General features: G+C 39.8%; 1 protein-coding gene across 1 annotated transcript in view; it reads left to right on the top strand.

Moving 5' to 3' along the window:
* The window catches only part of LOC306913381 (cyclic nucleotide-gated channel beta-3-like), a 34,187-nt gene that overhangs the window by 17,476 nt on the left and 2,616 nt on the right, over nt 1-14,095 (top strand). The window contains exons 12-18 of the mRNA XM_079489983.1: nt 6,166-6,307; nt 7,876-8,035; nt 8,767-8,864; nt 9,756-9,839; nt 10,942-11,060; nt 11,958-12,110; nt 13,039-13,189. Coding sequence (XP_079346109.1) covers nt 6,166-6,307; nt 7,876-8,035; nt 8,767-8,864; nt 9,756-9,839; nt 10,942-11,060; nt 11,958-12,110; nt 13,039-13,189 — 907 coding nt within the window. The remainder of the gene's footprint in view (nt 1-6,165; nt 6,308-7,875; nt 8,036-8,766; nt 8,865-9,755; nt 9,840-10,941; nt 11,061-11,957; nt 12,111-13,038; nt 13,190-14,095) is intronic.

Genomic DNA, 14,095 nt, shown 5'->3' with positions numbered 1-14,095 from the left:
GTGGGGCCCTATCATGGGGGGGCAAAATCGGTGAAAAACGTGCATATTATTTTTTAAATATTCCTAAAAAAAGAGAAATGAAGTTGGGAACTTCTCCTTTGGTCCACCCATTCCTAAGACATGTGAGATTGGTCCAGTGAATACAAAAAATAAAAAAATATCCATTGTGGGTGTATTGGATTTTTTTTACATTTTTTTCTCTATCACACTATCACTAAACACGGGTGAAATTCACCCGAACACCTGCCTGTAGGAGAAATCAGGGATGTGGGCAAGGAAACAAACCTACCTTCTATGATGTCACTGAGCATCATGAAGGTATACTGAAAGACCCACACACCTCAGACATCAGCAACATTATGATAATTTAAAAAATATAATCGTCCGGGTTTAGTGTTCTAGGGTTAAATTGAGTTTTCACTTGTAAATTCTGTAATATTTTTTCCATGTTTACTGTTGCCATAGTTACCTCAGCTGCTTCTTCTATGCTGAGAAGTCCCTTCTGATGGTGGCCGAGTTACCAACGCCCGACAGTGTGTTCGGTCAAGTCTTTCAGATGACAAACTACCTTTTTGGGGCATTCTTTTTGTCCATCGTTCTAGGACAGGTAGTCTCATAGTTATACTTTACCTTTTTTGTGTTTGTGAGGCAAAAGAGTTTTTCATTCGTTCCCCCCACCCCCCTTCATCAACTTTTTAAAATACATACCGTTTTACGAATTGCGAATTACATTGCTCCATGCAGTTGCTAAAAATTCTCATCAATATGTTATATCCCATTTAGGACGTAACCTGACTGCCAGATTGCGGCAGTATTGAGTTCACCAGTTCCCTCCTCCTGCCTTCATCTGGGCTCTGTCAAGCAGAAACGATGAACCCGGAAGCAGCGGGACAAAAATCTGATATCTCCATAATAATTTCGAGTTGTAGTCTTGTTAGGTTGATCCCGCCTCTAGCGGCCCCATACAGCCGCATATCGCTCTGGCCAGAATTGGTCGGGAGTAGATCGTCTCTGCCCGAGAGAGCCCAGACTCACCCTTCTGGCAGAATGCAAATGTCCAGCAGGGGGAGTGGTTCCACCAGGCTTTTTAGGCCGGGACCCATTGGGGTTTTTACCCTTCAAGACGGGAACCCATTTTTGGGTTCTTGTTGCTATGATTCATAACAACATAATTTTTTTGTAATTTTGAAGAAATATTTGAAGTAGCCTATTTCAGAAAACTTAGGTCAGGATTTAGAAGGCGTTTTTGTAAGAATCGGCCTCTAGTCCTAAATGGGCTATTACTGTATCAGGCCTATAGGCTATATTCTACAAAATATTCCGCAAAATATGTGAATGTCTCCACACGGCCGGCTCTTCATTGCTAATTTAGAGTTGAACTGATCACCCCATGGATTATTTTATAGTGTTCTTAGAGTCAGGAATGTTTCAAATGAAACCGCAACGACATCATTCACATTGTCTTCTTTTCCTGGAAATCAGTGCCTACCAAACAGTGATGTGGACAGACAGCGTGACAGAAAAAAAGATTGAGCAGCTTTATTCCTACATTCAAGTGTTTGCACCAAGGTTTTATTATAATTAACCAAAAGTAAGGCAATAACTAAAACTAGAATTGGACAAAATTAGGCTTTACAAAAAATGATAACTAATTTAAACCATATTGTTTACAAATCATAGTGAAAATGAGCTTAGTTTATAGTCTTGGTCAATATTTCATACATTAGCCTAATTATTTTTTAAACAAAAAATCTACAATGAAAACAGCTGATATATGTGAACTTAATGTAATAGATCTGCTATTCTGGGCCTTTTGAACCTTACCCCAGACCTATATTATTATGTTATTACAAGTAAGACGCGCAAACGCGGGAAGCGAACGCAGCTCGTAAATTGCAATAACAACAATTAGAATAAATTACGTACTTAAGGTTTTTTTTAAGTTAAGTTTTTTTAAATTAAATGTTTTTTCAAGTTTTTTTTAGTGTGTGTATGTGTGCGTGCGTGCGTGTTTCTTTTTTAGGTTTTTTTTTTTAAAGTTTTTTGTTTAAGTTTTTTTTAAGTTAAGTTTGTTTTTAAGTTAAGTTTTTTGTGTGTGCGTTTTTCCTTTTTAATTTTTTTTTTAAGTTAAGTTTTTTTTTAAGTTAAGTTTTTTGTGTGTGTGCGTTTTTCCTTTTTAAGTTTTTTTTTTAAGTTAAGTTTTTTTTTAAGTTAAGTTTTTTTTTAAGTTAAGTTTTTTGTGTGTGCGTTTTTCCTTTTTAAGTTTTTTTTTTAAGTTAAGTTTTTTTTTAAGTTAAGTTTTTTTTTTAAGTTAAGTTTTTTGTGTGTGCGTTTTTCCTTTTTACGTTTTTTTTTAAGTGAAGTTTTTTTTTAAGTTAAGTTTTTTTTTAAGTTAAGTTTTTTGTGTGTGTGCGTTTTTCCTTTTTAAGTTTTTTTTTTTAAGTTACGTTTTTTTTAAGTTAAGTTTTTTGTGTGTGCGTTTTTCCTTTTTACGTTTTTTTTTAAGTGAAGTTTTTTTTTAAGTTAAGTTTTTTTTTAAGTTAAGTTTTTTGTGTGTGTGCGTTTTTCCTTTTTAAGTTTATTTTTTAAGTTACGTTTTTTTTAAGTTAAGTTTTTTTTTAAGTTAAGTTTTGTGTGTGTGTGTGTGTGTGTGTGTGTGTGTGTGTGTGTGCGTGCGTGCGTGTGTGTGCGTGCATGTGTGTGTGTGTGTGTTTTTGTGTGTGATACAGCTGCGCCCTCTGGTGGTGGGCGGGTGGTGTTACAGCGTGACACACAGACACACACACACACAGACACACGGACGTGATCTGCTGGGTCTCATAGTAAATGCTCACTGCTTTCGCAATCACTGCGTTCGCAATTATGTTATGTTATTTTTGTCAAAACTAAGCTGTTTCATGAATTAAACTAGCAAATCCACATTAACAAAGAAACTAAACTAAACTTGAAAACAAAAAGTTAAATAAAATTTGAAACTATAATAACCTTGGCGTGAAACACTGGCCACTGACTGTACACTGTAGCTTCAGTCGTTGTGTAGAAAAACTTCAGTCATAGATGAGCTTCAGTTATACAGTGGTTCTCAAAGTGGGGTCCAGGGACCCCCAGGGGTCTTTTAAGGGATTCCAGGTGGTCCAGCTAGCAATACATAACATCAGAATCAGCCCTAACCCTATTTAGTCAGGTGAATCAGAGGTGATCTAGAAAAAAATAATCTGAGAATAAATTCCTTAACAATACATTTCTTCACCAATGTGATTGTAAAGGTGTCTAGTAACACTAAAACCTCTCACAAAGACTGAAATTCAGTTTCTTCTGTCTGGGAGTCTGTGACTTTGCCTGCATAATTAATAAGGTTATTAATGTGTAACCTCTGTGCCCAGAGTCACATTGTTTCTATGTATTTTTTGTTTGCAATGCTCCCTTTTGATGTACTTTATTATTTTCTACCAATCCGCTACTCTATGAGATGTTGCTATTTATCTGATGGACTATATGCTACAAGAAGCCAGTGAGATGCATGTGTTGCTATGGCAACAAGCAGTGATTGAGAGACCCCGCCCACAGCTCACCTGGCTGATGGAGTGATGGGCAATCACAATGTTTGGGCCACCTGGAGAGATTGACTCTGTCAGTCCAGAGTGGAGGTGAACAGAGAGTGAGACAGTCTATACTGAGAAGCAAGAGGATTTATCCCAAGTCTTGCTATATTGTCGTATTTGGATCGTATTGTATCTATTATTGGATATAAGAGACCTTTCTTTCCTTTCTGAGTATTTTCCCGGACGTTGGATTTCTAGAGGACCATACTTTGCGAAGGAGTTTAAGGGTGGCCAGAGGAGACTGGCCACATTTAAGTTTAGTTTTGGAGACAGTGCCAGGACACTTGGGATTTACACCCATCCCTTTTGAGGCAGTTTTATTTTATTTTGATTTGATTAAGTGAATATTTTGTTATTGAAAACTTTATTTTGCTCTTGATTTAATAAATTACAGTTAAACGTATTTACTGATTCCTTTAGTGATTTATATTCTATACTGACCCACCACCTCCCTCATTTTGCTATAATTGGTTCTTCAATTGTTATTGTTGCAACCGTTATAAATGGTACCCCAGTCCCCAACTTTCAGAAGCTGTCACAGACTCCCCTAGGGAAACTGAATTTCCATCTTTGCGAGATGGTTACTAGACACTTTTACAAAGGAATGTAAGGGAACAATATTCCCTTTATACATTCTTCAGCTACTCAAAAGAAAAACTAAACTAAAATGATACGTAGCTTGCGGAGTTAGTTCAGTCAGATATACTCGAGGGGTTTCATGCTGTGCTCAAGGGCGCATACATATACTCAAGGGGTTAATATACATTACTATGTGAGTGTATTCAGTGTGTGCAAGACCCACATGTCATTCGCTGATGTGGCAGTCAGCTGACCAATTGGGCGGGCTACTTAAGCTCACTAGACCATACTGTAGATATTATAAAAAATAGATGCATCACTGGCCGTTGCAGTTCATTGGAGCGACGTGTATCCCAATGAAGTGCAGTGCTGAAGGCTTTTTTTTTTTTAATATACCTGTACATTACAATACAAAACAAGACAAACAAACAACAAAGTTATTAATACAACATCAGAGCCAGGGGGAATTAGATTACTAACAGAAAACATTAAAGAGTGAACACAAAGCAACAGTTCTCCACAGCTTTCTTATTTAGAAGTGCTGAAGGCATTTGCTGATGGCACACTGCGTCGCTGCCCAAGTGACGTCACTCATGCGACTCCTCCATGTCTCTCGCTGTCACTCAAGTGACTGGCCAATCACAGCGCGTCTTTTCCGGGACTTATGTTACGCACGCGGAAGCTTGACAAGCTTCCGCTCATTGAAGGCAAATGCTTTGCAAGGAATGTCGGGACAATTGTGCCTTCAATGGTGACACGCGCCTCAGAGCCGGAAAGGGTGTCTACGTATGTCTATGCACTAGACTGCATGCTTCTTCCTGCCTTCCTTCTGCTTCCTGGTTGTTGTTATGTGAGGTTTGCTCCCACCACCACCCCAGCACCACCGGTGGGCTCTGTTATTTCTGTTCCCCATGGGGGTTGTAATTGTATCTATCTCCCTGCTCTTAATGTTAAATGATGGTGTTTAATTGTGCCGAGCAGGGAGAAAAATTTAGCAGAGCTGAACGCCAAGATAAAATATTATATGCACATTTGTATTCTCATTCTATAATAAATATTGGTTAAATCTATTTGTGAGTTATCTGACTGAACTAAAAAAAAACGATCTGCAAGACCCCCGCACCGTGACAAGCACATGGAATTGTAGCTGTTGAGGCATTAGATTTAGTTTGACTCTGTTCCATGGATAAATATCGTAAAAATTGCTGATCTACAACACCTTGCAACGCTATTACACCCATCTTTCTTATGTAATATTTGTCAATTTGGCTAGTATAGTTTGTTGATTACGCAATACTAATGGTCTTACTTTTATTTTTAAATATAAGGGTATTAAAATGCCTTAAGTCCTTAAATTGGCACTATGTTGGTTCGTTCACTGTTGAATGAGAAATCAACGTTGCACATTAAAGGGAAACTTCACCCTTTTTGCAAAAAAATATATGTTAATGACGTTTAGAAGATTTAGAACACTTTCCTAGTGGTCTTTATGTGTGTAATATGTGGTTTTAGATATTTTAGATTTTAACAGCGAGCCCAGTGTCTCTGATGTCATGGACACTGGGCTCACTTACTTCCTGGACTACATGTTGTCTCAGTAAGACAGCCCTGCCCCTATCCACAAGGAGGAGCAGTACACCAAAGCATTATGGGAATTGTAGTCCAGGAATGAAGTGAGCCCAGTGTCGATGACATCAGAGACACTGGGCTCACTGCTAAAATTTGAAATATCTAAAACCACATATTACACACACAAAGACCCCAAGAAGAAAGTGTTATAAATCTTCTAAACGTCATTAACATATATTGTTTTGCAAAAAGGGTGAAGTGTCCCTTTAAGCAAATCCCATGGGGACTCCTCCCCCAAATAAAGAAAATCACCTGAGGACCCCTGGGACTTTCCAACCCGCACCATTTGAGATCCACTGCTGTAGACATAAGCTTCCTTTAATCTCCTAACGGGCCGACACTTCTTCACATGCAGGTACCTGCGCTGTTACTACTACGCGGTCCGCAGTCTGATCAACATCGGGGGTCTCGAACAGCCCCACACCGTCTTTGAGATTACCTTTCAGATGACTAACTTTTTTACGGGTGTCTTTGTGTTCTCCAGTTTGATCGGACAGGTAACAGAGAGACATATAGAACTAGAAGGGCGAGGCTTATATATACGATCCCTCCTGAGGTCCCCCGTAGGAAAGCAGAGGTTCCCTGCACTGCAGTAGCGGTTTTCGGGTGTTATCAGACGATTTAATAGTGGCCGTCATCAGCCCTTGTCAAGACCATGCAATGGAGCCAGTATGGACATTTCCTACATAGTGACGTTTTGTTGTCAGCAGTGTTGTTTTCGTCGACTAAAACTAAGACAAAAAATGTTCGTCGACTACCTTTTTCCACTGACAAACTACATGGGGAAACTAAATGGAAACTAAGCCATGATGACTAAAACTAAGACTAAATATACTGACAATTTCGTCGACAAATAAAAACTAGACTAAAATGTTAGGAAGGGACTAGTGGACAAGATATCCAGTATAAGTCATTTTACACTTGGTTCCATGCTGAAAATAGCAGATATACAAGCTCACAATGTGTCGCGCTGAGACGTGTTGTGAGCTTGTAGATTCTATGTAGAGGCTATTCTCAGCAAGTGTAAAATCAGTCATTACGACGGCATCAAGGCCCGCCAAAACACATTTTAGTCGACAAAATCAACTGTAGATTTAGTCGACTAAAACTAGACTAACACTAAAACATCCCAGGTGACTAAAATGTGACTAAAACTAAATGAAAACCATTCAAGAGACTTTGACTAACACTAAAATAGAAAATTGCTGCCCAAAACAACACTGGTTGTCAGCCATTGTCCGACGTGGTGTTGGTCGCATTGTCTGACTACTAACCCTATTCCTCAGGGACGTCGCTGACCATTTGGTTGCCCTACTCGTATAGGCTATTTGTGCTGCTCCCGCTCCTGACGAGAGCGCTGTGTTTCCTTGTGCAGATCGGCTACTTTCGCCGTTTGCGAGAACGCACACACAGCCGCTCGTTATTACGCGGCGGAGCCGTGGAGAAAATTGTTATTGTGAGGGTCGGCTTGGCACATTTGAACTGCTGTAAACCTAACCTAACATAAAGTGAAGTTGTTGTACAGTGCAGTTTTGTGATGTTTTCGCTTCGGCGGCAGTAATTTCACTTCCATGTTTCCTATAGTTGCCGTTCGCGGTAGGCAGTATGTAGGAAAGGTCCATAATTGCTCAATCGCATGGTCTTGATATTGGTGATTATCAGTTGATAACATTCGCACATCCCACAGTCCAGATGAATCTAGAACCTGTTGTTGTTGTTGTTGTAGAGTAACATGCCCCCCTTTACCCAACAAAACATGAATTGATTATTAATAAGTAACACAATATGTCATTAAATGGTAGTATTACTAGTAGTTTTATCCACAGGGATAAAAAAAGAACTATTGTTTTCACTAGCCTATAACATATTCGTAGTCTGACTATGTTTTGGTCTATCACTGGTGTTGTTAATGCTCAAGCAAATTAAAAAAAATACAAATAAAGACCATAAAATAGACCAGCCTACCACATGCTTGAGGTGCGGTGGAACCCCGTTGTGCCTACTGCTTTAATAGACTAAGTATCTCTTCCTATAGTGTTTCTTATCTGTCACGTGTTCTTCCCAGATGAGGGATGTTATCGGTGCCGCCACCCAGGGCCAGACATACTTCCGCAGCTCCATGGACGCCACCGTGGCCTATATGGTGGCCAACAAGATCCCGAACCTCTGCCAGAACCGCATCCGCACCTGGTACACCTACACCTGGGACGCTCAGGGCATGCTGGGTCAGTATCCATGGGCTGGTTCAGTATCCATGGGCTGGGTCAGTATCCATGGGCTGGGTCAGTATCCATGGGCTGGTTCAGTATCCATGGGCTGGGTCCATGGGTCGAGAGAGGCTGGATTTAGGAAGATCTCCGAAATATGGAGTTTTTAAATGTAATTCAGGCACACTCGCGTCAAAGTAGATTTGGCCATTTTTTTGCAAGAAATGGAATTGGAATTTGGCGCTAATGGTGCCGCTCTTTACGGACATCATACTAATGATACTGAGTGACCATGATACTGGCCATTATACTGGCATGATACTGACCATGATACTGACATGATGCTGACATGATAGGCTACTGACCATGAGACTGACCATGATACTGACATGATACTGACATGACACTGACCATGATACTGACATGATACTGACATGATACTGACCATGATAATGACCATGATACTGACCATGATACTGACATGCTACTGACTGCTACTGACAATGATACTGACCATGATACTGACATGATATTGACAATGATATGATACTGCTGTGATACTGACCATGATACTGACTGCTACTGACAATGATACTAACATGATACTGACCATGATACTGACATGATATTGACAATGATATGATACTGCTGTGATACTGACCATGATACTGACCATGATACTGACATGATATTGACAATGATATGATACTGATGTGATACTGACCATGATACTGACTCAATGCTTCCAGACGAGTCGGAGCTGCTGGATAAGATGCCTCTGGTAATGAGGACAGCCATCGCTGTGGACATCAACCTGACCACCTTCCAGAAGATTGAACTCTTCAAGGTGACACCTGTACACGCACGCACGCACGCACGCACGCACACGCACACGCACACACACACTGGACATCAACCTGACCACCTTCCAGAAGATTGACCTCTTCAAGGTGACACCTGTACACTCACGCACGCGCGCACACGCACACACACACTGGACATCAACCTGTCCACCTTCCAGAAGATTGACCTCTTCAAGGTGACACCTGTACACGCACGCACGCGCGCACACGCACACACACACTGGACATCAACCTGTCCACCTTCCAGAAGATTGACCTCTTCAAGGTGACACCTGTACCCGCACGCACGCGCGCACACACGCACATGCGCGCACACACACTGGACATCAACCTGTCCACCTTCCAGAAGATTGGTCTCTTCAAACTGCACACTGGTATAGACACATCAGTGGTGGAAAAGTATTCTTTCTAAAGTAAAAGCATCAATACTGCAATGTAGAAATATACTCTGTTACAAGTAAAAGTTATCTTAATTTGTAAAAATGACTTGAGTTAAAGTACAAAAGTATTGGTATCAAAATGTACTTAAAAATACCAAAAGTTAAAGTATTCATTATGCAGAATGTCCCATTTCAAGTTTTCAAATGTATAAAAATCTTTTGAAAATAGCAGATCTATACAAGCTCACAATGTGTCGCAATCGTGATGCATTGTGAGCTTGTAGGTCGGCAATAGGTCAAAATTTTACTTCAGTACAGTACTTAGGTAAAATTACTTTACACCACTGAGACACAGGCACGCAGGCACGATTGTGAATGTTTAGCTTCAAAATAGATGCCCAGGAATTGAAAACAAACAATCAAATACGCTGCTGTGCTCTTTATATATTTCACACACACACATTAAGCAACTTGTTGTGTGAATTCTCTCCCCAGGGTTGTGACCAGCAGATGTTGGTGGACATGTTGCTGAGACTCAAGTCTATCATCTATCTGCCTGGAGATTTTGTGGTGAAGAAAGTGAGCACAAATATGTTTACAGTCAAACTTAGAGACTTTTGCATCTTAGAAATGTGCAGGGTGATTTAATCCAGTGCAATTTACAGTAAGCAAGAACCCCACCCAAGCACATCTCTCTGTTTTTACCAATCACCGCTGTGGTTAGGTTATCACCTAAATGTGGAGTACGTGTCCAGCTAAACAATTTGGATGCCGCCAGCATATTTCAAAATATAAGTGCTAGAGTGCCAGCGGATATGGGAGATTTTACTTTGAAAAACCCCGCCTTCCGTTCACTCCCCCAAAACCGGGAGACATAATATTCCATTCTTACCTCACGCTGGTCACGCTAAAGTCTCTCTAGAAGTGTTAATATTCCAAATGAGAGGCATGCTGAAGTCAGAAATGAAGACAGAACATTGCCCATCTGGTCAAAACCATGGAGTTCCCTAGATTAGGAGATACAATCCATTCTTTCTGAGCCGTAAACAAGGAAGTGAACGGCAGCGCGCATGCGCGAAACAGCAAGAAGTACGGTGCAGGAGAGGCCAATATATATATATATATATATATATATATATATATATATATATATATATATATATATATATATATATATATATATGATTTTTAATTTTTAGATTTATATCAATAAAAAAGCCCTAAAGACTATACACGTCCAAGGCCACCTGCAGTTTGATTAGAAAAGACGTGTATACACGTCCAAGGCCTTAATTGTGTTAACACAATCAGTGCCGGGATTCCTTCAAAATAGGAGCTCTGGGGTGCCAGAAAGACATGGCCGCTTTTACTCTCCCCTCGCCTGATATCATTGAGGATGCGCTAGGACGTGTACACACGTCCAATGCATCCCTCAATTGGATTCCCTAGGACGTGTGGACACGTCGGATGGACCTAAATGGTTAAGAACGTCTGCTAAATGCCCACAGTGTAAATTGTATATTATTATATAGATGGCTATATAGATGGCTTTTTCCCACTGTGCGCTTTTTGTTTACAAAGCCTAAAAGAAATGTTCAATGCCAAAATCAAAAATGACATCGTAAATCACAACCTGCATCCATATGACAATGAATCCTCTGCCCTGGTCTTGTGTCTTCAGGGGGACATTGGTAAGGAGATGTACATCATTAAGGAAGGAGCGGTGCAGGTGGTTGGAGGACCTGACAACAGCATTGTGTTTGTAACACTGAAGGCTGGCTGCGTCTTTGGAGAAATCAGGCAAGAGTTATACTATTGTTAATGTCATGTCACTTTGCCCTTGATCTTGTACAGCATGTTTCACATGACTTACATTGGCATGGACACTGGTGGAAAGTAACTTTTTACTTACCCAAGTACTTTGCTTTGTACAATGTTGAGGTGTTTTTACTTTACTAATTTATGCTATTTATACTACTGCCATTTATAGCACCACCAGAGGCTGACTTGTGAAACTTCTTTTTTTATATAGCTCCTTCAGATGCTGTCCAAAAATGCAAATCTCTATAGTCATGTGATCAATAGAGGGTATGCGCATACATAAAGTGAATGGCAAATCGAGTGGCAAATCGAGTGGCAACGTGAGTTTAACGTCATTTAACGTTGTTTAATGCAATCAGATTCTGTTTCTGTTTGGATGTAATATGGGCTGTCATGGCCAGAGTTTAGTTTTTTGCCACTCCAGTAGACATTCCCGCATATCTTCCGCATATGATGATGATGTCATGTGCATATGGATCTGTCCGGTATTTCATGTTCCATCCTAATTGGCTAACATTGGCTTCCAAAGTTTGTTTGGAAAAATGCCTTAAATCATGAACGCAGAGTGCAATTTGAGGGAAATATTGCACGCACACTCCTACTAGGCCGAGGAATAAATCCCACCTTTTTCACATCGGCCTGTTATAGCGCCACCGGTAGGTGGACTTTTGCAGAACACATTTTTTGGAACAAAATGCCTCAAACCATGTGATTTGAATGTCGAATTGCCATCAAAGGCGTAAGAATAAATGGCACCCCTTTTCACATTGGCCTATTATATAGTGCCACCAGGAGGCCAGGATAACGTACCTGGCCTGGTGGAGACCTGTGCTCCGAGGAACACTTTTTCTAGTTAATCTCTCTTTCCATCACCAGTCTGTTGCAGTCCTCCAAAGACGGAGGGAACAGGAGGACGGCTAACGTCAAAGCGTATGGCTTCGCTAACCTGTTTGTCCTGGAAAAGAAAGACCTGTTTGACATCCTGGTCCACTACCCAGAGTCCCAGAAGGTGCTGGCCAGGAAAGGCAGGTGAGTCACCGCCAAAGATCTATCAATCCGTTTCCCAGTGGAACTCGGGTGGGGAGTCCTCTGCCCAAAGCTTCACACTCAATATTTCAGTGTACAATATGTGCTAGTGGTGTAAGTAACTAATTTTGAGGTATTTGTACTTTACTTGAGTATTTTCAATTTCCCATACTTTTACTTCTACTCCACTACATCTCAGAGGAAAATAATTTTAACTATAATATAAATTTCAAACTTTTACTCCACTACATTTATTTGAAAACTTTAGTTACTATAGTTACTTTGTAGATTATTTCAGCCATTTGAAAATAGCCGATCTACAAGCTCACAATGCGTCACGATGCGACCCATTGTGAGCTTGTAGATCTGCTCTTTTCAAAAGATTTTTATACATTTGAAAACTTGGAATGGGACATTCTGCTTAGTGAGTACTTTTTACCTTTGGTACTTTAAGTACATTTTTATGCCAATACTTTTGTGCTTTTACTCAAGTAAATTTTGAATTCTGTACTTTTACTTAAAGGGGCATTCCACTCATTTTCAACATTTTACTATGTCATTAATATACCTTAGAGCTGTTGTGTGGAAATAATAAAAAGGTTCCCCCATTCTGTGTTTCCTAGAACTAGAGGTCTGAAAAAAATCATTAACATGGTGAAACACATCTTGATGATGTCATCAAGATGTGTTTCACCATGTTAATGATTTTTTTCATAATTACAGTTCTAGGAAACACAGAATGGGGGGGCTTTTATATTATTTCCACACAACAGCTCTAAGGTATATTAATGACATAGTAAAATGTTGAAAATGAGTGGAATGCCCCTTTAATGGAGTATTTCTACTTATAGTAATTTGAGTACTTTTTCCATCACCTGCAAATGTGTGTACAATTGTGTCGATTTAATATGAACTTTGTTCAATTGAAAAGGAAACTGATGAAGTCCAAAGGTCCTGCGGCAGCCAAAGCTGATGAGGAGAAGAAGAAGGGTCTGGCCCTGTTCGGACCCAAACCCCCCACCCCGAAACTACTGCGCGCCTTCGGCGGGAACATCAACAGAGCTTTCATCAACAAACTCAAGGTGCTTTGATTGATTCATTGAACAGTTTGTAGTAGTAATCACAGTTCGAGGAAAGCAGTATCAAAATACCTTAACCATTGGGGCCATACAAATATGCAATACTATGCAAAAAATAATAATAAATATAGCTGAAAGCAGCGATAAAGCGGGACCAAGATAGAAGAAGAACAATGCGCAATAAGAACAATATGCACAAATAAGACTGACGAGCTGAGTTGTCTGTACCCGGGTTTGAAACAACAACCTTGCCGTCCAAGGGCAAGAGCTCGACTGACTGAGCTACACAGAGACAATCAGTTACTCCATTGTTAACAGGAAAATCATTCAGTGTTAGTTCAGCATAAGTACTCAAACCTTTAGAAATTAGCAGATCTACAAGCTCATAACATGTCCCGGTACGGTACGGTACGGTACGGTACAGTACAGTATGGTGCAGTACAGTACGGTGCAGTACGGTACGGTACAGTACAGTACAGCACAGTATGATACAGTACAGTACCATATGGTACAGTACGGTACAGCACAGTATGGTACAGTACAGTACGGTATTACACTTTGCACTTATTACACTATTACACTACTATTACACTATTACACTACTATTACACTACTATTACACTATTACACTATTACACTAAATACACTTATTGCACTATTACAACATTTGACTCAATACACTATTTCAATATTACACTATTACACTTATTACACTATTACACTATTACACTACTATTACACTATTATACTATTACACTATTACACTTATTACACTATTACACTTATTACACTATAACACTTATTACACTATTACATTACTATTACACTAAACACACTTATTACACTATTACAAAATGAGACTTATTACACTTACTAGTATCTCTATTATTGTGATGCCATGTCCTAGTG

This window comes from Electrona antarctica (assembly GCF_951216825.1).
Source record: "Electrona antarctica genome assembly, chromosome: 20".
NCBI lineage: Eukaryota > Metazoa > Chordata > Actinopteri > Myctophiformes > Myctophidae > Electrona > Electrona antarctica.
The sequence above is the reverse complement of the archived record's forward strand: the minus strand, read 5'-3'. Positions and strand labels throughout refer to the sequence as shown.